The sequence below is a fragment of the Erpetoichthys calabaricus genome, chromosome 15 (assembly GCF_900747795.2).
Source record: "Erpetoichthys calabaricus chromosome 15, fErpCal1.3, whole genome shotgun sequence".
Classification (NCBI taxonomy): domain Eukaryota; kingdom Metazoa; phylum Chordata; class Cladistia; order Polypteriformes; family Polypteridae; genus Erpetoichthys; species Erpetoichthys calabaricus.
Genome location: NC_041408.2, coordinates 32,671,984 through 32,697,177, shown reverse-complemented (window position 1 = coordinate 32,697,177; position 25,194 = coordinate 32,671,984). Strand labels below are relative to the sequence as shown.

The following is a 25,194-nucleotide window of genomic DNA, read 5'->3' as shown; positions in this document are numbered from 1 at the left end:
ACAGGACAAACTTTAAAAATCAATAGACGTTGGCACTATATCTGATCATGTTCAGCTCTGACGGGAGAGCGTTCCCTGCATGGGGAGAAAAGCACATGACCGTGACTACCCTCTAAAACACATGGAGCTCTGATCTCTCTCTCAAAAACATCAAACGTTACTCCTTAACAATCTTTACATGATAATGTCTGTTGAACAAACAGGTATTGCTAGCTAAGCAGAGGCAAGGTGCACTCCAACACATGGCAAGGCAGCAGACCTCGAACAGAGGCTGGCGAGTGAATGAGGAAGGCCCCGCCCCCTGCTCTCGGCCCACAGCCACTCTCTTGGATTTGTATAAATACATCGGTACTGCAAGCGAACTATGGTACTTAGTGCAATGACAGAAGTCGCAAAATCAACCAGAAAGTTCAAGCAAATTATAGAAAACAACCAGATCTAAATCCATTAAAGAATTTTCTCATGAAAAGCAGACAGACATACAGACAACATGCTTGGACCACAAAATTTTTAAAACCGTTTCTTAGTGAGCACCTATGAGCCAAGGGTAACCTGCATTCCAAATTTCAAGTCCCAAGTCCTCATGGGTCAGGAAATTTTGTGATGAGTGAGTCAATGGTATTTGGCTTTTATATATATAAATAGATGATGGTGATGTGGATGAGAGGATGAAGAAATCAAACTGTTACTGTGGAAAACTCTGTGGAAGGACTAAAAATAATAATTGCATGAAGAATGAAGCAAGAAGTACGAGATGAAGTTTGATGAGACAAAGGAAAATGTCAAAAGAGCCTAGAATGATAATGGCAAAATTAATCAAGTGACCTTACATATTTTGTTTTAGACAAAGAAGGTTGGGGAGGTGAAGAAGGTTCATGACTTTGGTTATCTCATCTGTGAAAATGGAAGGGCCACAAAGATGCGTTAACTGAATGAGATCTGAACCACATGAAGACAGCCATAGAGGTCACACCATATCACTTAGTCCTAAGCAGGGTCTGTGTAGATCATAAAATTACAGAATTAACAGTTTTCAACATTTAGTATTTTAAGAAGAGGGAGGAACATAGGGTTACGTACAAGAGTGGAGGAAGATGCACACAGGTCGATTACATCCTATACAGAAGAGTTGATCTGAAGGAGATTGAAGACTGCAAAGTGGTGGCAGGGGAAAGTGTAGTTAAGCAGCATAGGATGGTGGTCTGTAGGATGACGTTGGAGATCAAGAAGAGGAAGAGAGTGAGGACAGAGCCAAGGATCAAATGGTGGAAGTTGAAAAAAGAAGATTGCAAGGTTGAATTTAGGGAGGAGGTGAGACAGGCACTGGGTGGTAGTGAAGAGTTACCAGACAGCTGGGAAACTACAGCAGATTTAGTAAGAGTGACAGCAAGAAGGGTGCTTGGCGTGACATCCGGAAAGAGGAAGGAGGAAAAGGAAACCTGGTCGTTGAATGAGGAAATACAGGAGAGTATACAGAGGAAGAGGATGACAAAGAAGAAGTGAGATAGTCAGAGAGATGCAGAAAGTAGACAAGAGTAAAAGGAGATAAGACGCAAGGTGAAGAGAGAGGTGGCGAAGGCTAAAGAAAAGGCGTATGATGAGTTGTATGAGAGGTTGGACATTAAGGAGGGAGAAAAGGACCTGTACTGATTGGCTAGACAGAGGGACTGAGCTGGAAAAGATGTGCAGCAGGTTAGGGTGATAAAGGATAAAGATGGAAACATACTCACAAGCGAAGAGAGTGTGTTGAGCAGATGGAAAGAGTACTTTGAGAGGCTGATGAATGAAGAGAACGAGAGAGAGAAGACATTGGATGATGTGGAGATAGTGAATCAGGAAGTGCAACGGATTAGCAAGGAGTAAGGACAGCTATGAAAAGGATGAAAAATGGAAAGGCCGTTGGTCCAGGTGACATACCTATGGAGGTGTTTAGGAGAGATGGCAGTGGAGTTTTTAACCAGATTGTTTAATGGAATCTTGGAAAGTGAGGAAGTGAGAGGATGCCTGAGGAGTGGAGAAGAAGTGTACTGGTGCTGATATTTAAGAATAAGGGGGATGTGCAGGACTGCAGTAACTACAGGGGGATAAAATTGATGAGCCACAGCATGAAGTTATGGGAAACAGTAGTGGAAGTTAAGTTAAGAAGTGAGGTGATGATTAGTGAGCAGCAGTATGGTTTCATGCCAAGAAAGAGCACCACAGATGCGATGTTTGCTCTGAGGATGTTGATGGAGAAGTATAGAGAAGGCCAGAAGGAGTTGCATTGCATATTTGTGGACCTGGAGAAAGCATATGACAGGGTGTCTCGAGAGGAGCTGTGGTATTGTATGAGGAAGTCGGGAGTGGCAGAGAAGTACGTAATAGTTGTACAGGATATGTACGAGGGAAGTGTGACAGTGGTGAGGTCTGCGGTAGGAATGACGGATGCATTCAAGTTGGAGGTGGGATTACATCAGGGATTGGCTCTGAGCCCTTTCTTATTTGCAATGGTGATGGACAGGTTGACAGACAAGATTAGACAGGAGTCCTCGTGGACTATGATGTTTGCTGATGACATTGTGATCTGTAGCGAGAGTAGGGAGCAGGTTGAGGAGACCCTGGAGAGGTGGAGATATGCTCTAGAGAGTAGAGGAATGAAGGTCAGTAGGAACAAGACAGAATACATGTGTGTAAATAAGAGGGAGGTCAGTGGAATGGTGAGGATGCAAGAAGAAGAGTTGGCGAAGGTGGATGAGTTTAAATACTTGGGATCAACAGTACAGCGTAATGGGGATTGTGAAAGAGAGGTGAAAAAGAGAGTGTTGGCAGGGTGGAATGGGTGGAGAAGAGTGTTAGGAGTGTTAAGAGTATTTCAAGAGTGAAAGGGAAGGTCTACAGGACGGTAGTGAGACCAGCTATGTTATATGAGTTGGAGACGGTGGCACTGACCAGAAAGCAGGAGACAGAGCTGGAGGTGGCAGAGTTAAAGATGCTAAGATTTGCACTGGGTGTGACGAGGATGGATAGGATTAGAAATGAGTACATTAGAGGGTCAGCTCAAGTTGGAAGGTTGGAAGACAAAGTCAGAGAGGCGAGGTTGCGTTGGTTTGGACATGTGCAGAGGAGAGATGCTGGGTATATTGGGAGAAGGATGCTAAAGATAGAGCTGCCAGGGAAGAGGAAAAGAGGAAGGCCTAAGAGAAGGTTTATGGATGTGGTGAGAGAGGACATGCAGGTGATGGGTGTAACAGAACAAGATGCAGAGGACAGAAAGATATGGAAGAAGATGGTCCGCTGTGGCGACCCCTAATGGGAGCAGCCAAATGACAAGGTACACGAGAGCTAAATGGCCTTTTTCACTAAACGTTATATTTTCATATTCTTAAGACTAAGCAGTACGCTTTTGATGCACATGTTCATCTTAACTGCACATCCTTTACCACTAGCTGAGCCTCTTGTAGCACAAAAGATGTTTCTGCAATTAACAACAAGAGCAGCCTTGATGCTCTTCACTTCTGGCAGCTTCTCCTAGACTATCATGCTATTTTTGTTGCAGATTCCATAGCCCCAATGAACCTCCAAACGACAGATGATGGCACTTTTTAAAACTTTTTAATGAGAGAATTGATTTTACTGAACTTTCTGTCTTGCTTAACATTTTGTCCACAGAAATTTGGCACTCGCAGACACACACACTGGCTTTGTCCTTCATGTGCTCTTTGAAGTAAACCTCAGTTACAGACTAAAGCAGTAAAGAAAATAAGAGTCTTCTTACCGATCTAAAGGCTGCAGCAACAAGGTTTGCGGGAAATAAGTTCCTGTAAAAAAAAAGGCAAAAAAAAAATCATAAAGTGTAATGATAAACTTTAGGATGTCGAATTCTGGTAAGAGTGTGACAGCAAGACTCTAAAACTATAAATATTTAGTTTTCTCCTGTAATGTGTTTATATCGAAGAGTTAAATAACTTATAGTAAACCCACTCAGTCTAATTCACCTTGACAGGCCACCCCCTAAGCAGCATGGAGTGCAAGGCATGAACCATTCCCAGACACGAGTCCAGTCCATCCTACAGGGGTCCATTCACATAAAGGATATTTTGAAATGCTGCAAAAGGAACCCTTGGGCACAAGATTCGAACCCAGGGTGCATGACCTGTGAGGACGCAGCACTAAACACTCTGCCACCAGGCCGTTCCCAAAAAGTAAACAGGCATGGTTTATTATAATTTGCATAATTTTGTTACTTTATTATTAGGCAATTAAGCAAATATGTTTCCCATGGATGTTTCGTAATAACACATGACTTAATTGATGGTAACAATTAAATAAAACAAAGAAGATTAAATAATAAAATATAATAAATGGCAACAATAAAGACAACACATTGACACACTGAATTGTCACCATTATATGGTAAGTAACAGTAAGAAATTCCCAGAACTATTTATTTAAACAAATTTAAGGTAATGTGCTGAAAAAATTTCAGAGGACTACAAGGAGAAGGAGAGTTTTCGGTTGATGTTTGTCTTGTGAGTGTTACTCTGTCCTCTTTTGGAGTTTCCTATGTTGCTTTCATCCTCTTCCAGCTCCAATACCATCAGTTGTCATTAGTCACATCCCAGTGGTGGTACCTTCATCCTATTTATTCACTGAACTTGTGTCCCTGTACTATGATCACTTCATTTTGTCCAGTTTGTTTTCAGGGAGTTAAAAAGTGGGGCACACGCTCCTCATGGGGCCTCGTTGATAAAGCTTGTCTATGCTCAACAAGAGTCGTATGCAACTTCCTGCGCAAATGTCAGGATTTGTAAAAGAAAACTTGATGCGAAAGCTTGCGTATACAGTATTTATGGCAACTCTGACTGATGCATACAGAAGATTTTGGAGAAGCTGGGTGATGTTGACACCCTTCATCAAGTAGGGAAATGCAGTCAAACCAGCTAAATGAAGACTTGCACAACTTGTAATTCATATCATAATGTGGGTTGATAAGACCAATATATTACAGCTCAAAACTGATGCATATGATGTACAGGCTCTATTTTAGGTACCTTTTAAAAGGGCCAATGCTATGTATTTGCACTGAAGAAATTATTCGGTTTTTCATCTCTTTATATCAGCAACCTGTTGTCACTTACGAGAGAACTGGCCGACAGCTCAGAAATATCTCACCAAGCTTCACTCCATCATGCTAGCTGTACTACAGGCGTACATATGAAAAAGGAGGGCTTTTGTCAACATAAAAGGGCAATTTGCAGCAGTGTCTGATTCTCCTAATGTAATCGAAGCAATTTACCTAGTGAGATTGAGGCTGCTTTTATTAACCATAAGCAGTGACATTCCATTAATGCACAAGTCATCCAAGATGGGACTGTCAAACACCATGTCTTAGTCGCCTTGCTCAAACTATTATTCATTTATTTAGAGGCAAAGTAGCTTTGACAAATGCAACGGCGCTCTATGCAGTGGCTGGCTTACTGGTAAGGCTGAACCCTCAGTTTTCATATGGCCTGTACTATTCATTGTAACAGCAATCACATCATTACATGTATCAGTGGATAGCAGCTACTTTTCCCAGAGGGCAGAAGAGAGGCTCTATAATACTCTTGAACGCATGTGATGGTGTCTTGACACGTCAGGAGGGAGAGGCTTCTCTACCGGGCTAATGAAGTTCTGCAGCACTGTGATTGCATATGTGTGAGGTAGATTAGCATGCTCTATGTATGGATGATTCAAGGTGTGCTCACGCACGCATATTTACAAGGTGATTGGGATTTATAAAGGACAGTAGAAACGTACATATGCCAGAGGGATAAACTGCCCAAAAAAAAAGCCATACAGAGGTTGTAGGGACTTACCAAGAAGACTCAAGACTGTAATTGCTGCCAAAGGAGCCTCTACAAAGTAGTGAATTAGAGGTCTGAATACTTATATGAATGAGAGATTCAAGTTTTTGATTTTGAATACATTTGCAAAACTTTCTGAAAATGTTTTCACTTTGACATTATGGATAATTGAGTGTAGAATGATGGACAAAAAAGGCAAATTTATCCATTTAATTCTTTTAGGGCAGATGTCGACATTTCTTGACACATAGCTATGAGGGCGATAACACTGGTCTACAAAAAAATATTTTTTGTTTGCTACTGGGAACTTCAGAGCATCTCTTTATTAAGTTTTTTACACTGATTTCATATATGAAATCGGAATTAAGCTAGCACGTCAGGTTTTTTTAAATACACATCATTGACGTTTGAATATCAATATAATATATCAACACGGTATCTGGAGTTTGGACTCTGTCCCGCCAAAATTTTTTTGATGTGTTTATTCTAAAAACAAACCAGAAGACGATACCAGAGACACGTTAAAGTATATTTATGTCAATTTACCTCAATATAAAAGTGAGGTGAGCGTGCCCAAGAATGTTGGAGGCACTCACTTTTGCACTGGTACTGCACATCCATCTCTCTTTGCAAGAACCAACAGTAGTCAACCACCATGCTCGGAGTGAATTGTCCCCCAATATCAGTTTTCCATCACCTTTATCCATCCATCCATCCATTTTCCAACCCGCTGAATCCGAACACAGGGTCACGGGGGTCTGCTGGAGCCAATCCCAGCCAACACAGGGCACAAGGCAGGGAACCAATCCTGGGCAGGGTGCCAACCCACCGCAGGACACACACAAACACACCCACACACCAAGCACACACTAGGGCCAATTGAGAATCACCAATCCACCTAACCTGCATGTCATTGGACTGTGGGAGGAAACCGGAGCACCCGGAGGAAACCCACGCAGACACGGGGAGAACATGCAAACTCCACGCAGGGAGGACCCAGGAAGCGAACCCGGGTCTCCTAACTGCAAGGCAGCAGCGCTACCACTGCGCCACCGTGCCGCCCTATCACCTTTATATCTTGATAAAATCTATCCCCATGCTCATAACTGGCATCGCCCAGATTTGGTAGATGAGAATGTAAAAAATGCATCTTCAGTGACATTCTGGTTCTCATAAGCTGATACGCTTCCAGCAGGTTCTCCACAAGCTCAGCCATATTCTCTGCTCTGTGACTGCCAAGAACATTCTGGACAACCTGCACGAATGCTTCCGATGCTGCTGATTCAGTTGGCTTCAGTTTCCTTTTGAACTCATCGTCAAGCATCAGTTCACGGATTTCAGGAACAACAAAAACACCTTCCTTAATTTTGGCTGCACTTTTCTCAAGACCAAACTTATTTCTTAAAAGCTTCGCTGTTTCTGTCCATCGCCTTGACAGAATTTTCAAAGTAATGGTGAATCTAACGAACAAAATGTCCTGGAATGCAATGTTATGTTTAACAGTAAAACCTCTACCTACTGTAGCGTCATATCTGAGTTGTGTCATTATGCTTTAGAGTCATATAAGACCTGGTAATCTGTAACAAATATCTTTTCTGCTAATTAAAAATTAATAATTTTTAAATAAAATTAATAATGACAAGGTAAACAACTCACAGCTGTTAGTAACATGTGGCAAATTCTTTTATCTCAATGGCATCCCTAGTGGAATTACCGGTATTTATCAAAATGGTTATCCGCCCAGTCACCCTAGTTGTCCAAGACCTGGAACATCATAACTAAAAAACGGGACGTGCTGGACGAAAATGGTTTTCAGATTTGGAGCAAGTGAAACCTGTTAAAGTAAAGGTGAAAGACTCCCAGTAGCAAAATGCTTGTTGACCAGTGTAATCAGCTGCAAACGTCGACAAAACTCATCGTTACATTATAGGTAGACTCTCTTTGCTAGGAGGAATTTTGGACTCATTGACTTCAAGTCTAATCCCTGCATGCGCATTAGTAGCAAAGAGCAAACAATGGCAAAAATGGCAGCACCATCTGGCAAGAAAGAAAACAAATGCACAAAGCAAAATACTCAGTGGACAACATTTTGTGTATTCTCACTGAGTCTGTGATTTTTCGGACTCTGATTTTGATGTGAGTGATCTGGAGATTGAACAGAAGAGCGGAGATACTGGCATCAGCTGATCGGACCCTAACTGTTTGACAAGGTTCACCTGGGAGAAATACCCAGACATTGATCTGTGAGAGACATGCTGGCTACTGGACTTCACAAGACGGAGCAGCTTGTTGTTGGACTCAACAGATTCCTTCAGGCTGTTCTTTCCTGAGGCTGCTTTTTAGCTAATGTCTGACGAGGTCTGATTCCCATGCTGAACTTGCACCGCATTCTCATTTTTCAAAGTGGAAGCCCACAACAAAAGATGAGATGAAGGGCTAAGTGGCACTGCAAATAGAGATGGGACTACTCTGGTGCTATAACTTTGGGGAGCTCTGTCCCCTGGTGGCTCTGGACAAGTTATGTCATGTGACAGGTAAGTGCGTCTGCAAAAGTTTTATGCAGATGTTGCTGCACACAACACAATCAGACAACTGAAAAGGAAGCACCAGTGCAACACGTTACAAGCAGGGCAATGTATGCAATTTGCTTTGAAAGTTATCATTCTTTGCAGGAACATACCATGTAACAGGTACGTATTATGTATGTGACATCACATAGTATAGGGTCTCATACAACATACAACACAGTGACATTGGGGAGCTATTGATAATATAAAAGATCATTGTAATTTGCAAAGTGATTTGAAATGGTGAATTAATTGTATAACATTGGCAATGAATCTGAAACACTGGCAGTGTTAACACTATATAAAGATAAAGCCACCATGCTAATAAGTGATTTATTTTGAGCTGCGATCAAACATAACTGTACACAGTACATAAAGGGAATAATCCAGTGCACCTGGATTGATTTATCTCACACCTGTAGCTCTCCCAGTCTGACAAGGCCATGGACAGCCGCACCAAACCGTCCCGGGGCAGTTAATCAACTGTTTACCTGCTTGTGAGTGGAGTTTATCCACACACCCATGGCCTTGAAGAGCATTTCAAATATTTAGCTACAGTAAACAGACATTTAACATACTTAACTCTGCAGTATTCCAGACAGCACACCAAGCAAACAGTTTCATTAATGAATGAAAGAAAAAAAAATAGGGATTCTCTCAAAACGTTAATATTTCCAATAGGAAAGTCAGGATTAAGTGCCGCATCAAGGCATAAACAAAAAATCAGAAATTTTGTCTTAATTTCTAAAATCTCTCAACTTTATAAACTTGATATGATGGGCTACAGGACAAATTTACTTAAATTTACATCTTCCTTGCTTGTGCTTTCAGTTCCACTTTTTCAACTGATTGTTGAAATTTTTTTATTTTAAAAGTTCATATACACAGCTCGTCAGTAAATTAGTACACAAATAAAGGGCCGTTGTGTCATCCTATGTGGGGGTTGTGATTTTATTCAGCTAAGTTATAAATATTTTATATCTACTGTAAAACACTATTCAATCTGTCTGTTAGAGTTAAGATTTTCCCAGAAAAAAGAAAAGATCCAAATTTTACTTTTTCTACGTGGTGAGTAGTACATCAGTAGGGACCGTGACACCTGTACAAATTCTCAACTGGGAGAAATTTTCTCATATGATTTTTACCACGGTTTAATCAGAATGCCGTCTTTGTTATTTGTAGTTGTGTGGTGGGGTGTGGGCGTTCTGTTACCTTTTGACACAATGCAGCATGTGGCGGTATAAATGTTGTGATGGACGGCCGGCATTTCAGTCTGGCCGGGACGTCCCTCATCAGAAGTAAATAGCCTTTTCAGGGCAATACATCCCCCAGGACGCTAGATGGCAGCTCCCCTGGATGGAAATGGTTCCTCGGATTCCCGCAGGGCAGCATGGGACATGGAGTCCGTCTCTTCAGCCCTGTTGGGTGCCGTGGGTGCCGCCAGGGGGAGCTCACCAAGAACCCAGGGACTATTATGATTACGTCAACCCGGAAGTACTTTGAAGTCATGAGGACGGAAGCCCGCAGTACTTCCAGGATACCTGAAGAAGGTGTTTGACCCGGAGAAGGAATACTTCCAGGTCATGGACTTTAAAAGGACTGTGGGAAACCCAGCAGGGGGAGCCGAGGTTGGGAGGAAGTGTGACAGAGCTGCTGGGTGGAGTGGAGGATTTGATTATTGAGAATTATTGTATTGATTATTGATTTATTGTGTATAGTGGAGGTGCTTTGTGCACGTTATTATATTAATAAATTCATTATTGGGACTTTTTACCTGGTGTTTTAGTGTATTGTCTGTGGGTTTGGAGGTGTGACAGCGCCCCCTACTGTCACACTGTGGAGATGGAAAGACAGAAGGCGAAGAATGAACAGTGGAATTTGTTTGTGAAAATGGTAGGACCGATGGAACGTGGTACTTGACCTGAATGAGATGCCTTTTAGAGAAAAAAAATACGATCTGAGTGCAGCTATATTGAAATGGAGGCACATGTATTGAATAGCATGCATTCTCACGCATGATTGTACAGCAGATGCATATATAAGCATTGCTGGATATGCTGTCTGTACATTGTAACATTTGAACACACCTTGGAATTCAAAGTGCACAGCCATCATCAATTTGATGTGTGCTGTGCTTGTCATATCGGTGTCCTGTACACACGGCTTCTTCCGTCCACAGTATGCTATCTTGTGTGATCTCCTTTACCCACACCAAACTGGTGCACGCTGTCTACTTTGTATACTGACAGTTTTGCTGCTCTCAGACACTTGGCACACTTTACTGTACTCCTGGCATGGGCCAATTGAGTTGGCACATTGTCGACTTTTGATTTTAGAGATTTTTGCACTGCTGTTATTCTGAAACAGTATTTATTATTTGGTCAATCTCTTCTCTGTTTGATTTGTTTAATTGTAGTTAACATGGCTGTTCAAATTTAATAAAAATAAATCTTGATTTCGAATTTAAAAAAGACTCCAGTAATCATTTTATTAATAATACGGTCAGCAGGACTTCACTTTAGACCCTTTTTAGATTTTTAGGTCTATACTTAGATATATATACAGTTACCATCCAAAATGGTGTGAATATCCTGATAGATACTTTTGCGTATATCGTCCACCCTTACTGGTAAGCATTATAATCTGAGTTTTACGACCCATGTGTCAACTTTTTGCACTTTCTAAGCATTTAGGGATTACTTTCGCATTACTCAAAAATTTGTATTGCTGTGACGGATATGACATCTCAGTGTCATCTTTTTTTGTTTTCCATGTGAAAGCATAAGAACAGAGTTTTATAGCAAATCAACACTACCGGACAAACAAAGTTTAAAACCAAATCTATTCCTTAAATGAACTTGAGAAATTTCTTTCACCAATGACTTTTCCCTTTTATTTTCATAAAGTGCATACAGTTACTAAATATGTAGCCTGCCTTTGACTAAGACTTTGTGCTTATACCCCATGACATCACATACACAAGCTACACTACCCTAGCATGGAATTGATAAGGCAAATCAGGCAAGTAGGGGTCATACCATAAGCGTACATGTGCAATGAGAGTGAGAAAGCACATCGATCAAACCAGGAACTGTCATAAGCATTAGGTGTTATGCTAGAGCCTATTAAAGATATTTCATATCTCTCTATTATAATAAAAAAATCTTGGGGAGAGAGTCGAGACATGACTTTCTCAGAGAGACACTTGTGCAAAGACATTTAACCACACCCGGGACCGGAAATAAAAGACAAAGAGTAAATGACAAAGTAGAACGTCATGAAGAATTCATTCAAAAAATTCAAAAACATTGGCGCGATACACATGCAGAACAGGTTAGAGATAATGGAAGTACAAAAATTTGAAAGTCTCAAAAAAATCATGGTAAAGATCGCATTAGCGCAAACAAACGGAAGTTATTACTCTGTGAAATAACGGAACAGCAAAAAGAGATTGAATATATGGTTCGGATTTAAACTTTAAATTGGAGACTTGTAAATCATCTAATTTGTGTTGCCAAAAGGGAAAAGTAGTGTTTCTTCCCAATGAAAAGGAATATCCACAACAATTAAAAGATTTGTTGTTTGGTGAAAGTGAAATCCTGCGAGAAAAAATTTCAAGCTCCACGAGACAAGACTTTATGCAAGCAGATTTGGAAAAGTCCTGCCCACATCTAAAACATTTACAACCACACACACGGCTCAATCGTTTTTCATTTGTGTGAATGCTATTGTCAGACACAGTTCATGTAGAGAGAAAGAAACGATATTCACTCACGGACAGTTATAAGTTGCGCTGTCACGATGTAATTCCAAACACGGAATCAAAATTGAATGCGATATTTATGAAAAGGTAAAAGCGAAAAGAGATCAAATACTCGTATATGGACATAGGTGATATGACAGAAGTATGTAGATATTGTTTGGCTTTAAACTTTAAGTCGGAGACTTGTAGATCGTCTAATTCGTGTTGCCATCAGGGAACAGTAGTGTTTCTTCCCAATGAAGAGGTCTATCCACGAGAATTAAAAGTTTTATTGTTTGGTGAAAGTGAAATCCATATACGCAAGCAGCAGAGATGGGAAGTTGGTGGTGCGTAGTGCAGGCAGGGAGGTTGCCAAGCGAAGAAAGCAGGGTGCGAAGCCCCCTAGTTTTATCTTAATTCTGTGATAATTCTTGTTCTCTGTATATTGAGCATTAGGGAGGTGGGGACCCTCAATACTACTGCTGTGGAACCATCCCCAGGCCTATATACGTTTGTAGTAATCTCAGTGTTCCTCACTGAGGAATTTGCTGTTTCACTACTGCTCTTCAGTTCCCCTTCAATTCCATATTTTTTGGATGATGATTTTAGATTTTCACTTTTGTAAGTTTATTTTCTGATATCTGATTTTTAGATTATGGACTGCCTTTATTTGCTTTTAAGTTTGCCTTTCATATATATCTTGTTTTGATTTCTTTTTCATTTCTATGTGCTCTTGTTTTTCAGCCTTGGCTTTATTTTAGCCCATGCAGGCCATGAAACCTGCTTCTCAAGTTTGGGGCTAGGGTAATTTTATATTTAGTCCTCACTGAACCCTTGAGAACTAGTTTTCATAATAAAGCCCTTTTGAGCTTTGAAGGCAAGACAACACACAATAGCAGGCATAAGAAACTATTAAATGAAAATAATTTTATTATCAAAACTTGCTGCTCAGTCACTAAGGAAATTATTAGCGCCAAGGAGACAGTATGAGGAGCTGAAAGCCCTGACAGGCCCCATACTAACCTAAAGAAAGGAGAGAGAAGATGATCCTGCAAGGACTTGCTTTACCCACCTGGCTCAATGCAGTCTGCATGATTCCCTTCCTATATGGATTAACCCCTAATGAGCACAACACCACTACATTGCTAAAAATACTAAACAAACAAAATTAGGCAAAAATTTAAGTAGCAAAATATAAAATGGAAAAAGAGAGGCAAAGAAAATTTTCAGGTGTTGTACCGTTTTGAGGAGACTGCTAACTTAAACTGCAACTACCAAAAGGTAAACTATTATATATTATCTCTATATATATTTAATCCAACATCTTTCTGTCCATTCCCTTTTCACGAGATAACTACTTAACGGATTTAGATGGTTTTTTTTTTCTTTTTGCTTGAACATTCCGGTTGATTTTGCAGCCTCTCTCATTGCGCTAAGTATCATAGTTCGCTTGCAGTTCCAATTTACCTGAGAGACACACAATGGGCCGAGGGCAGAGAGATGAAGCCCTCCTCACTCACTCAACAGCCTCGGGGCGTATCTTACATCCGCTTAGCTAGCAAACAAAAGAACTACTTAACAGATTTAGATTGGGTTTTTTTCTATAATTTGCTTGAACATTCTGGTTGATTTTGCGACTTCTCTCATCTCGATAAGAATCAGAGTTCGCTTGCAGGAGTGATATATTCGCACTAATCCGAGACAGAGGCTGCGGGCCGAGGGGAGGGGGAAGCATGATATCAGGAGTGGGGAGTTGGTCTACCTCTGTATTTTGGAGTTTAACTTGCCTCCACTTAGCCAGCGATACCTTTTTGTTTATTGATTTTTAAAGTTTTTCCTGTTTCACTATTACGTGGGCGGAACCGCTGGGGACGGCTAGTATATGATAACATAAATATCATCTGTGATTCTTGAGTATGTAGTATTATGCTTTGTGTTGTTTACTGTGATAATTATTAGTATTAGATTTAGTTTCTCTTCCTTATGTTTTATATTGACTATATTGTGTCTGCAAGGAGCATTACGCAAGTAAGAATTTCACTGCACATGTGACAATAAAAAACCCTGACCTTGATAAACAAAGTCAAAAGCCAGGCAAAACTTCTAAACCAAAAATGTGTCCTATGTTTCTTCATAACACAAAACACTAACTGAAAATATTATTTGAAAAGTCAAAGTAGAAGAATAGCGGGCGGCACGGTGGCGCAGTGGGTAGCGCTGCTGCCCTCGCAGTTGGGAGATCTGGGGACCTGGGTTCGATTCCCGGGTCCTCCCCTGCGTGGAGTTTGCATGTTCTCCCCGTGTCTGTGTGGGTTTCCTCCGGGGCGCTCCGGTTTCCTCCCACAGTCCAAAGACATGCAGGTTAGGTGGATTGGTGATTCTAAATTGGCCCTAGTGTGTGCTTGGTGTGTGGGTGTGTTTGTGTGTGTCCTGCGGTGGGTTGGCACCCCTGCCCAGGATTGTTTCCTGCCTTGTGCCCCTGTGTTGGCTGGGATTGGCTCCAGCAGACCCCCGTGACCCTGTGTTCGGATTCAGCGGGTTGGAAAATGGATGGATGGATGAAGTAGAAGAATAGCGGGCGGCACGGTGGCGCAGTGGTAGCGCTGCTACCTCGCAGTTAGGAGACCTAGGTTCGCTTCCCGAGTCCTCCCTGCGTGGAGTTTGCATGTTCTCCCCGTGTCTGCGTGGGTTTCCTCCAGGCGCTCCGGTTTCCTCCCACAGTCCAAAGACATGCAGGTTAGGTGGATTGGCGATTCTAAATTGGCCCTAGTGTGTGCTTGGTGTGTGGGTGTGTTTGTGTGTGTCCTGCGGTGGGTTGGCACCCTGCCCAGGATTGGTTCCTGCCTTGTGCCCTGTGTTGGCTGGGATTGGCTCCAGCAGACCCCTGTGTTCGGATTCAGCGGGTTGGAAAATGGATGGATGGAAGTAGAAGAATCAAACCCTGAGTGTTTGTTAAGAAAAACACCCACAAACAAGGAGAATTTGATTTGTTTTATCCCAAAAATCAAATAGACACCTCTCAGGACACTGCTGTAAGGGGGAAACTGACCCCAGAATGGGCTGAAGGATAGTGAGAATGGCACACAAAAAGCCAGGGACAACTTCCAAAGAGATACAATCTGAACTCCAAGGCCAAGGTCCATGAGTGTCTGATCACACCTTTTGTTGCTTTTTGAATGACAGTGAGATCGATGGAAGAAGATTCAGGAGGACTACGCTGTTGAAAGAAAAACATTAAAAAGCCAGACTGGAATTTGTTAAAACTAATATTGACAAGCCACAGTGCTTCTGGGAGAATGTCCTTAGGACAGATGAGATGAAAATGGAGCTTTTTAGAAACTCTCATCAGCTGTATGTGCACAGACGTAACAAATTAAGTTTTCAAAGAAAAGAGCTACTTCTGTGAAACATGGAGGAGTCTTGGTTATATTTTGTTGCTACTTTGCTGACATGGGGTGCCTTAGGTCTGTGCAGGGAACAATTAAATCTGAAGACTATCAAGACATTCTGGAGTGAAATGTACTGCCCAGTGTCAGAAAGCTCTGTCTCAGTTGCAAGTCATGGATCCTCCAACAGGATAATAAGCCAAAACACACCCAAGAATGGCTAAGTACAAATCACTGGATTATTCTGAAGTGGCCTTCATGAGCCCTGATTTGAATTCTATCAAATATCCATGGAAAGAACTGAAATATACAGTCTGGAGAAGACCCCCTTCAAACCTGACACAGCTGGAGCAGTTTGCCCAGGATGAGTGGGTCAAATGACCTGTTGATAGGTGCAGAAGTCTCACTGAGAGCTGCAGGAATCGCTTGTTTGCAGTGCTGGCCTCTCAAGGTTGTACAACAAAATATTAGGTTAAGGGCCCCATCATTTTTGTCTATGCCATTTTCATTTGTGTTTTTATTTGAAACTAGCTGACGCCCACCGTAGCATACGGCAGTGTAAGAATAGGAACGGAAAACAGTGAGAAAGGAATTCAGAAATCAAGATGAAATAAAAACTTCTTGAAAGACGCAGTGTGCATGTAGAATTTCCGGCCAAGTAGGATTACATGTGAAAGTGATAAATAAATCAGGCTTTCCGAATTTACATACTATGGCCATGACATCCTGATAGTTTTGTTGCATGTATCTTGGACTTCCTGGACATGTGGACGGTAATATGATCATTTTGCCTACACGTACATTGTTATTTTCAGCATTTGCTTGCAGTGCATCTGATAGTTCCACGCGTAGATCTTGTTGATGTAATCCGAGATAGTTGAGACACGCGCCCTCTGTTTTAACGTACGCATCCACGACGTACTGTTGGAATAGTTTGCCGCTAGAGTGCAAAATATTAAATGTATTCCTTTTTGCTAATCTGTACGCATAAAATTGGCATTGAGTAAGCCTTATTCGCTTGGCGGTTCTTTTATCGGGAACATGTTGTAAATCTTTGTGCCAGCCAATGTCTCCGTAAGGGAATAAAAGTGGGTAAACCATAGGATTGCAATTCATATTGAGTGTGGAAATCTGTTTACAGGAGTTGCCGATGGGATAGATGCAAATGTCCCTTTTGCCAGGTGGTTCACCATCTTCTCCGACGAAAATCGCTGCAACGTCGGTGTGACATGTCGGGACATTGTATCATCGTAAATCCTGCCTAGGGTTTTCCTTGAAAACCATTCATACAGATGCTGTTGGATTGGACTGAGCGTGTTCATGCATGTGTTTTTTATGATTTAGCAAAGGGGCTAATGGTTCTGAGCATGGAATCTAGCTGGAGAAGTACATTTTCACTGCATGCAGAGTTTGCTTTATTTTGTTAGCGTACTTCTGTAGCAAGCGCTGTGTCAGAAACATACAACTGTCCATATCTTGCAGAGGTAGAAGTGTTAGCGTATAGTGGAGAGATTTGGTGATAAATTTGCCCGTGTATTTTAAAACAGTATGGTCCGTGGCCAAGGAGGTTGACTTATCAGTGCACCCATGGATGCCAATGCTAGAGAAGAGTTGTTTTCTCGAATGTGTTCACGATAAGTTTTAGCTTCTGATGTTTGCTGTGTAAGAAGCTGTTGTAAAAACACAGGTGGCTCCCGCAAAGGTGGAAAAGCTACTTTACCGTTGTGGCAGCACCTCGAGTACTTGTTGGATGTATTACGCTCAGCAGGCCAGTATAGTGCATGACATGGAAGACGACAAATGGGAATCGAGAAATGCCGTGTCGGCTGCGTGTGGGCGGGACTGGTTTTGAAGTGGAAGCAGGACGAACCAGAAGAGAAATATATATAAGAGATATCCTGTTGAATCAAAACTCTAAAGCAAAGTCTGATTTTTGTTTAATATGGCATAAACAATGATGGATGCCAATTACTTCTCAGTTTCAAATTATTTCAGAGACAATTGTGGGTTCAAATTAGTCCAAGTCTGTAAATATAATTGGTTGTACAATTTCCTTTCCAGTGTCGCCATTTTGTGCTTTATCTTATTTGCCATACAGTTTATGGCAAATACAGCTTTGCTTGTCACATGATTCACAGTATTCTAAACATATGTATTTTTACTAAAATATTGCTAAGTAAACCATTTTTGGAAGATGCTCTCACAAACGATTGAGAAACACATTCAAATAGGATTGAACTTTTGAAGTCCCCCCTCTCCCCTTATTCACCAGGGTACTGCCCAGTAATATTTCATTCATTGGCTCCCAGGCTTCTTAACGCGATACAAACATTTCAGAGAATGGTCTGAGAGAGGTGTTCAATCGAACGTTAAAGGTTAAAGAAAAGCAAGTGAAAACACCATCTCTTCTTATCTGTGCATATCTGGGGTACTTCAACAAGACAGACGGTCAATTTACCAGGGGAGTTTCTCAAACTACTGATAAAAACCCGGAGGTTCTGTAGTTGTGGCTTAACAAACAGCAAAGAAGTGTAATGTACTTCTGCTTGATTGACTTCTTTTTAGTTTTGTTAATAAATAGAAATGAGTAACATCTATTTCTGTATTCCCAGAAGCAGCTTAATCCAAAGGTTTAGGTTTAGGTTTATTTGTCATATATAGGTTAACACAGGGTCAACATACAATGAAATGTGTATGACGAGAAAAACAAGTCACTCAGCCTAGATCCAATAAAGCTAAAAAAAAAAAAAAATTACAAGTTAAAAATAGACTAGCTATATAAAATAAAATGTGTACGTTTTAAAAGAAGTTATAGAGAAATATGAGTTGAAAGAGCAGCAAGTACAAATGACAGTTATTGCACAGATAATGTTTTATAAGTACAGATGCATATTCCATAAAGTGCAGATGCATGTTCCAGTCAGTATTCAGTTGGGTTGGGTTTTACAGAACCAGAGCTTATCCTGGCAGTACAGGGCACATGGAAAAAGCCAGCCATGCGACAGGCTGCCAGTCCAACAAAAGTCCAAACTGACATGTAGACAACACCTGATGACGTACCACATTAATAATGCAGCATTGAAACGCTTTTAAAATTAAGTATTAATCTGTACAAATGGTATTTTTAGTAGTCAAGTTTAGTAATACACTGAGTACTCAATTTTATTTTATTCTTTGCTACAAACGTTCTTAAGGTACAGCTGGTGTCTTATAAAACAGGCACATGGTGCCTTTCTGCATTGAATTGTCCCCAAGGTCTTTGTATTTTTTTAGAATTGGACCCCAGGCAGATTAAGTGATTTTTTTCAGGGTCCCACGAGACATCAATGGGAAGAAATGACCCATTTGCAGTCCACCGTGTTATCACTAGATGACTCAAGTTAGATAACAGATAGTAAGAATGGCAAATCAAACAATCAAATTTAGTCTGAAATAATGGACTAGCTTTGTTCAGTTCAAATTCATAGCATGTGCGGTTTTAAGGGCGTATGTAAAGGCGCCTCCACAGACTGTCTGCAGGACAGCTTACAGCCACCATAAATAAAAGGTGCGTTAACAGCTAATCAAGCACCATGATGGAGGCTGGCAGTCAGCATGAAATTCAGCAGTCACCTGCACCAGGTCACGTTTTCTGGAGCTCCATGCTCCATAAACATCTGAGACAATTTTTGTCATGGACTGGCCCTATTCAGCTAAGCTTTCTACCATTGCCTTAGTTTGTAAATGATTGAGTGTGATGGTGCATTGCCATGCAGGCTCAGATTTGGTTCCTGCTATTTTCCCAGTGCTGTTGAGCTAAGCATTATGGAACATAACAAAGCTGGGGCATCGGGAGGCAGCTTGTTAAGAACGCATCTGAACCAAACAGTTTCTCACACAGAAGAAAATTATAAACCTATGGAGCACGTCTGCATTTGTGAAACCCAACCATTACTATCCTTGCTTCAGGTGATGAATGCTCTCCGGTACTGAAAAATGCAGCATTCTTGTCATTTTTGGAGCAGCTCCTGCTTTTATAAATTGCCATAGGTCTATTTGAGAAATACAAAAAATGTGACCACTACCAATACTGTTTTTCAGTCTGCCATCATGATGGAACCTATGACACTGGTTTAGGGTTTTTTCGCATGTTACTTAGTGTTTCGCCTACACACCTTAAATAATGAAATCTTCTTAATTCAATTCAGGTTTGTTGGTACTTATCCCAGGAGATAACCTTGGACAGGGCATACATGCAGCCATACTTGGGCTGCTTATTCCAATAAAGAGCTTTGGGAGCCACGAGTCAATCGTATTAGCACCGGGCAAAAGGCAGGAAATGATATGCCAGTCTATCAATGGGCACACTTACAGTTTTTCATATTGGATTTATTTACCAATTAAGCTAACACACGTCCATTGGGGATTTGGGAGAGAAACCAGGAGAGTACCCATGTAGACATGCGGAAAGCTCTAGGCAGATAATGAACGGTGCAGGATTTGAATGAAGGATGTTAGATCGGTGAAACTGCAGCAGTCATACATGCTGACATGGGATGGAGGGGGCAGATGTAGGTGGGGTTGGATGACTGAGTGTTACCATATAAGGAAGGTACAACATTAAGATGTCCATTTATTAATTCAGTTTTACTAATGATGATATTCGTCATTTCTTCAATGTGGTCGTAATTCTTCTTTATTTATATTCTTTATTTATTCAAAATCATGCAAAGTAATTAGTGTCCCTTTACCAGAACTTAGCTTTAAGACTCATTATATGCTAACAGTCTGACTTCTGCCTCCACCTTCCCAATCTTGCATTCGTCTGTGAGGCTGCGCGCCATCTTTACGCCAACCGCAATCACAGCAGCTCACTTTTCATGCACCATGAAATCAAATTAGTTAAGTGAACGCATTTTCATATCCATAAAATTAAACAAAATAAAATCAACCTAATTGATGTAGAAATGTATGAAAGATGGATCAGGGACACTTTGTGCTATTGTGGCTAAAATTGTACTTGGTATTTCCATTGTACTGAAAACGAATGCACGAATCTAAAGATCATAATAATTCAGTATTTCTCTGACACTGAAATTTATCTGCAAATCATATTCATAGACAGGCCAACAATGTCTTTCTTGAGACCTCAGTACAGATTTTAAATCTCAATTCAGTACTCTTTGAAAAACTTTATGTTTAAGAAATTTGAACTCACTGGCCATAGACCATCGTCAAATATTATATGCACACTACTAATGCATGTAATTACATTCTAATATCGCTGTTACTTTTAAATATGACTCAATACTACAAAAATATGTAATAAACAAAACTGTGATAACAAACTCTTTGATAAAGTGACTAAAACATTAAAAAATACTCCAACTTTCAAACAGAGTTAACCAGTTTTGTGAATGCAACTGAACGTAACGCCATTTCCACATTTTCTTGCTTGTTCAAATTTAGTGCCACGTCCCCCTGGAGACATTTAAACCACTGGGATTATTTATATATACATTTCTCTGTTTTTGAAGTACTTGCAGTCTTATTGAAGCTCATAATCTGATTAATTAAATAGTCATGCAAAGTCAGGTAAATTGGCAACAAAGGAGATCAAAAGACAGCGTTAGTGGACACAGGGGGGAATGTAAGCCCCTTCCTTAGGAACAGTTAATCCTTTTAGCTAATATTCAGATCATCAGCTGAGCTTCATATGCTGAGCTGCAAGTAAAACAAGTAAACTTCTGGGAGCCTTAGCTTCAGATTGTGGGTGGAAAGCAGACATGAAACCCTGGCACACCCTGGGGGACTCCAAACATGCGGGCCCCTGCATTGAAAACCATGACCATATGACGGGTGGAGGGGTGACAGTTCACTAATATTTCTGAAAATCTCAACCAAAGATAGCACTGAAGTCCGAATGATTCACTACAGCACTGTACCTGGCAGTTGTGTCAATAAAGAGCTACTGGGGGCTCTCAAACACACAGAGGTTAAATGAGGACATGAACTACATGGCACTAAAGAGCTACACCTTAGGGGGCTGCCATTAACCCGTGTTGCCAGCTCTCACTCTGTTATAATCTTCATGAAAACTTGGTACTGACAGCCAAATTATATATCAATATCCAATACTAAGGAAAGTGACAACCATTTGTTTAAATCATATATATATATATATGAGTATATATATAAAATAAGTCTAGAATGAAATATTTGATTAGGATTTAAAGGATCTGGTAACACTACAAAACGAAAACTCTCAGTCTATGGCAAAAATGAATCTAGCGTGGTCCTCCTGCTCTGAGCTGACATGGAAGCTTGTGTCCTTTGTTAGACTTGGCTGTGCTTATATGCCAACAGAAACTCCAACAACTGTGCCTTAACCCACCATGATATACAGATATTTGTGAAAATATGTCATGCATTAAAAAGTGGGTGGCATGGTGGTGCTGTGGTAAGTACTGCCATTTCTCACATCCAGTGCCCCGGATTCAAATCCTGCATCTGCTGAATGAGTCTACAGGTTCTCCTTGGGCACCTGATGCTGCTGCAATAGGAACTGCCCCCCCTGGACTGAATTAATGGGTTTGAGACTGTTGTGCCTGAAAGTAGACATTTTACCCACTTGTGTCCTTTAATTAACCAAGTATTTATGTCATGAGGTTTCAAACCCTGCCTAGGCAACAAGTCTGCACTAGTGCAGTCCATCGAAGGGCACACACATGCACACTCAACAAATCAGTGTGTGGAGAAAACTCACCAGAAGATGGGGAGAACAAGAATGCATCACACAGACAGCATGGTTGGAATTTGAACCTAACCCCCCACTGAAGCTGCCAATTGAGAGGTGTGGCGCTATACTTTAGGTCCACCAGCTCGTCCAAGGAACTTTACCTTGCCAGGTCCAGGAAGGAGTCGACAGTCTCCTTGTCAGTGTTGACAGTGTCGCTCAGCCCCAGGCTGTTGGTGTTCAGCCTCCCTGCGCCCACTCCTGGCTTGATGATGAAGGCGAGGGCGACGGCAATGCCAGACGCTATCAGTGTGGTCACTAGAAAGTACGCCACGGCTATGCCTCCTAACTTTCCCAGGGACCTGGTATCAAGGCTGGCAGCCCCCGAGACCAAGCTGCACACCACTAGGGGCAGGATGATCATTTTCAGCATCCTTAAGAGCATCTCTCCGGGGAAGGCAAAGTAGATCATATGCGCCCGGCTCAGCTCCATCCTCCGCACGGCCAGCCCGATACCCACGCCTACCAGCACTCCGGACACCGTCAGGATCACCAGCTTGTTTCTCCGTAAGAAGCCCACTAACTTGTTCCGCGTCGGCCGCCCGCTGTCTTTCTCTTCAACTTGGATGGTCGCTGACACGGCGAATTCCTCCTGCCCACCGGCGTGGCCGTTCATTTCCTTCGTTTTGCCCATTTGGCCCAACAGGAGGAAAGTTACTTGTCAAGCCTTTGTTCAGCAGAATCTAAGCGCGGAGTAAAAACGCAGTCGTAACAGCAGACAACGCAGAGCGGGAGGGGGCGTGGGGAGAGGCGGGGGGTCTCCGCTTCAAATGATGCAACTCCTGGAAAGCGCTCCGCTCGTGCTGGTGCTAGCGCTGCAGTGCGAGGGTCCCATACGTCATCCACCGACACTGTTGATCCGGATCGGTCGTGTCCCGGGGTGCCACGCCGTGTAGTGCGTGCGGACCTTTTAAAGAGGAGGTTCGAGATCGTTGAAAAAACACAGAAAAACACGCGTGCTCTGGGGGTACCCGTTGAATGTCGTCTTCTCTGTCACATATAACAACGTAACATAACACTCTCAGGTCCACTTAATCCATGTTTGGATCGCAGGGCATCGGTGGCTATCCTGGCAACACCGAGCGCAACGCAGGAACAACTCTGGACTGGGCGCCAGTCCTCACGAACGGAATTGGAATTATCGTTGAACCTAACCAAGCGATTGGGCACGGGAGAATGGGGACGGGAACATAACGTCTCACGACCGCCTCCTGCACACAAAAAAATATTTTTGCTGGATTCACTTAACTGTGGTATATCAACAACTTCTACAAAATTGAGTTGTGTAAATTGTAAATAAAAGTATTTAGCATTGTTTTCTTAGAGTCAATCAACATAATGTGGTCAAGTTTGATCAAATAAATGTCCTTATGATCAACAAACTAAACTAACACAACCCTAACATCGTTTTACTTTACTGGATTTAATAACTCCAATATACATTATATATTTTTAGTAGTACGAACTAAATAAACTTGTATAAAAATTACACCACAGTATTTTGTCTTTGCTACAGATAGAAGCACTAATGAATTCCATTTTGTGCAATAAACTTTCAAACTATAGCAATACTGTCCAATTTATTAAGCGTAGAGTCATTTCGTTATTACCACATAGGTAATCGAGTTAATTTATTTTTTATAAAAGTTAATTTTACGTCACCAAGGTGTATTTTGATTGATTGATTTTTTCTAACTGTAACATCTAAAAAAAGCTGTTTTTGAAACAAATAAAAAGATGCTTCTCGGATGTAGTGTGGACAACATGAATCAATAAAAAAAAATCTCATAAATCGGCATCCAAAACCCACGATATCTGGGAAAAAAATGTTCTAAAATTCCTCAGCTTTCTTTTCAACTCGGAATGTGTCGTCAACAAAGGGGGCGTTTCTTTATGCAAAATATTACCCTATCACATAAAACCTGCTTGTCTTCAATTAAATCAACTTACTTTCACTGTGTATTGGCTGGCGACGGCCGCTGCTAGTATTTAAAGGAAGCTTCAGATCTGCGTTTGTGATCAGGATTCCAGTTTTTTGAGATTTTTTTTTTGTTTGTTTAGTTACTAAATGTGACCCCTGGCTCTTTAAACTCGTCTCCTGGCGAGTTAGCATTTATATTTGTTTGCTGTTAGCTTTGCCATTTTTAGGCAAAAATTATATTTATATATACACAAGAGGGAGTCATGCTAAAGTTAGAAAATTGGATTTATTAGAAAATGGAATGAACCATAACAAAACTGATCATGTCATCTCTCAATGTAGTCTCCACCCTTCTCAATGCACCTGCACCACCTGCATGAAAGTGCCTGGAGTCCAGCAGAATAAAAGGTTTTGTCTTGTCCTCACAACCACCGTGCAAGTTTGTTAAGGTTTGCTCCATTTTCTAACAAACCCCATTTTCTAATTTTAGCTTGACTCCCCCTCATATATATATATATATATATATATATATATATAATATATATTATATATACTGCGATGGGTTGGCACCCTGCCCGGGATTGGTTCCTGCCTTGTGCCCTGTGTTGGCTGGGATTGGCTCCAGCAGACCCCCGTGACCCTGTGTTCGGATTCAGCGGGTTGGAAAATGTTTGGATGGATATTATATATATTGTGGACCACCAGGGCGTGTACAGCTGCCCTTACCCAACACAGACAGGCAGAGACATGCCACACATCACACATTTTATTTTCAGTTCCCAGCTCACAATGCTCACAAGGCAAAGCACAACACAGTCCCTTTTTCCTTCTTCTCTCCCTTCTTTGCTGCCTCTACTCCTCTCCCAGCAAGCTTCGTCCACTTCCTCCCGACTCTGGCTCCTCAAATGGAGTGAGGCGGCCCCTTTTATAGGACACATTGGAACTGCTCCAGGTGCTCCCAAATATTCTTCCGGCGGG

At 41.4% G+C, this 25,194-nt stretch overlaps 1 protein-coding gene across 1 annotated transcript in view; it reads right to left on the bottom strand.

Annotated features, from left to right (window-relative positions):
- slc1a4 (solute carrier family 1 member 4) overlaps positions 1 to 23,005 on the bottom strand; it is a 153,972-nt gene extending 130,967 nt beyond the window's left edge. Inside the window, exons 1-2 of the mRNA XM_051919690.1 lie at positions 22,400 to 23,005; positions 3,755 to 3,797 (exon numbers count right to left, since the gene is read on the bottom strand). Coding sequence (XP_051775650.1) covers positions 3,755 to 3,797; positions 22,400 to 22,929 — 573 coding nt within the window. The 5' untranslated portion in view covers positions 22,930 to 23,005. The remainder of the gene's footprint in view (positions 1 to 3,754; positions 3,798 to 22,399) is intronic.
- Between the last annotated feature and the right edge of the window lie 2,189 nt (positions 23,006 to 25,194).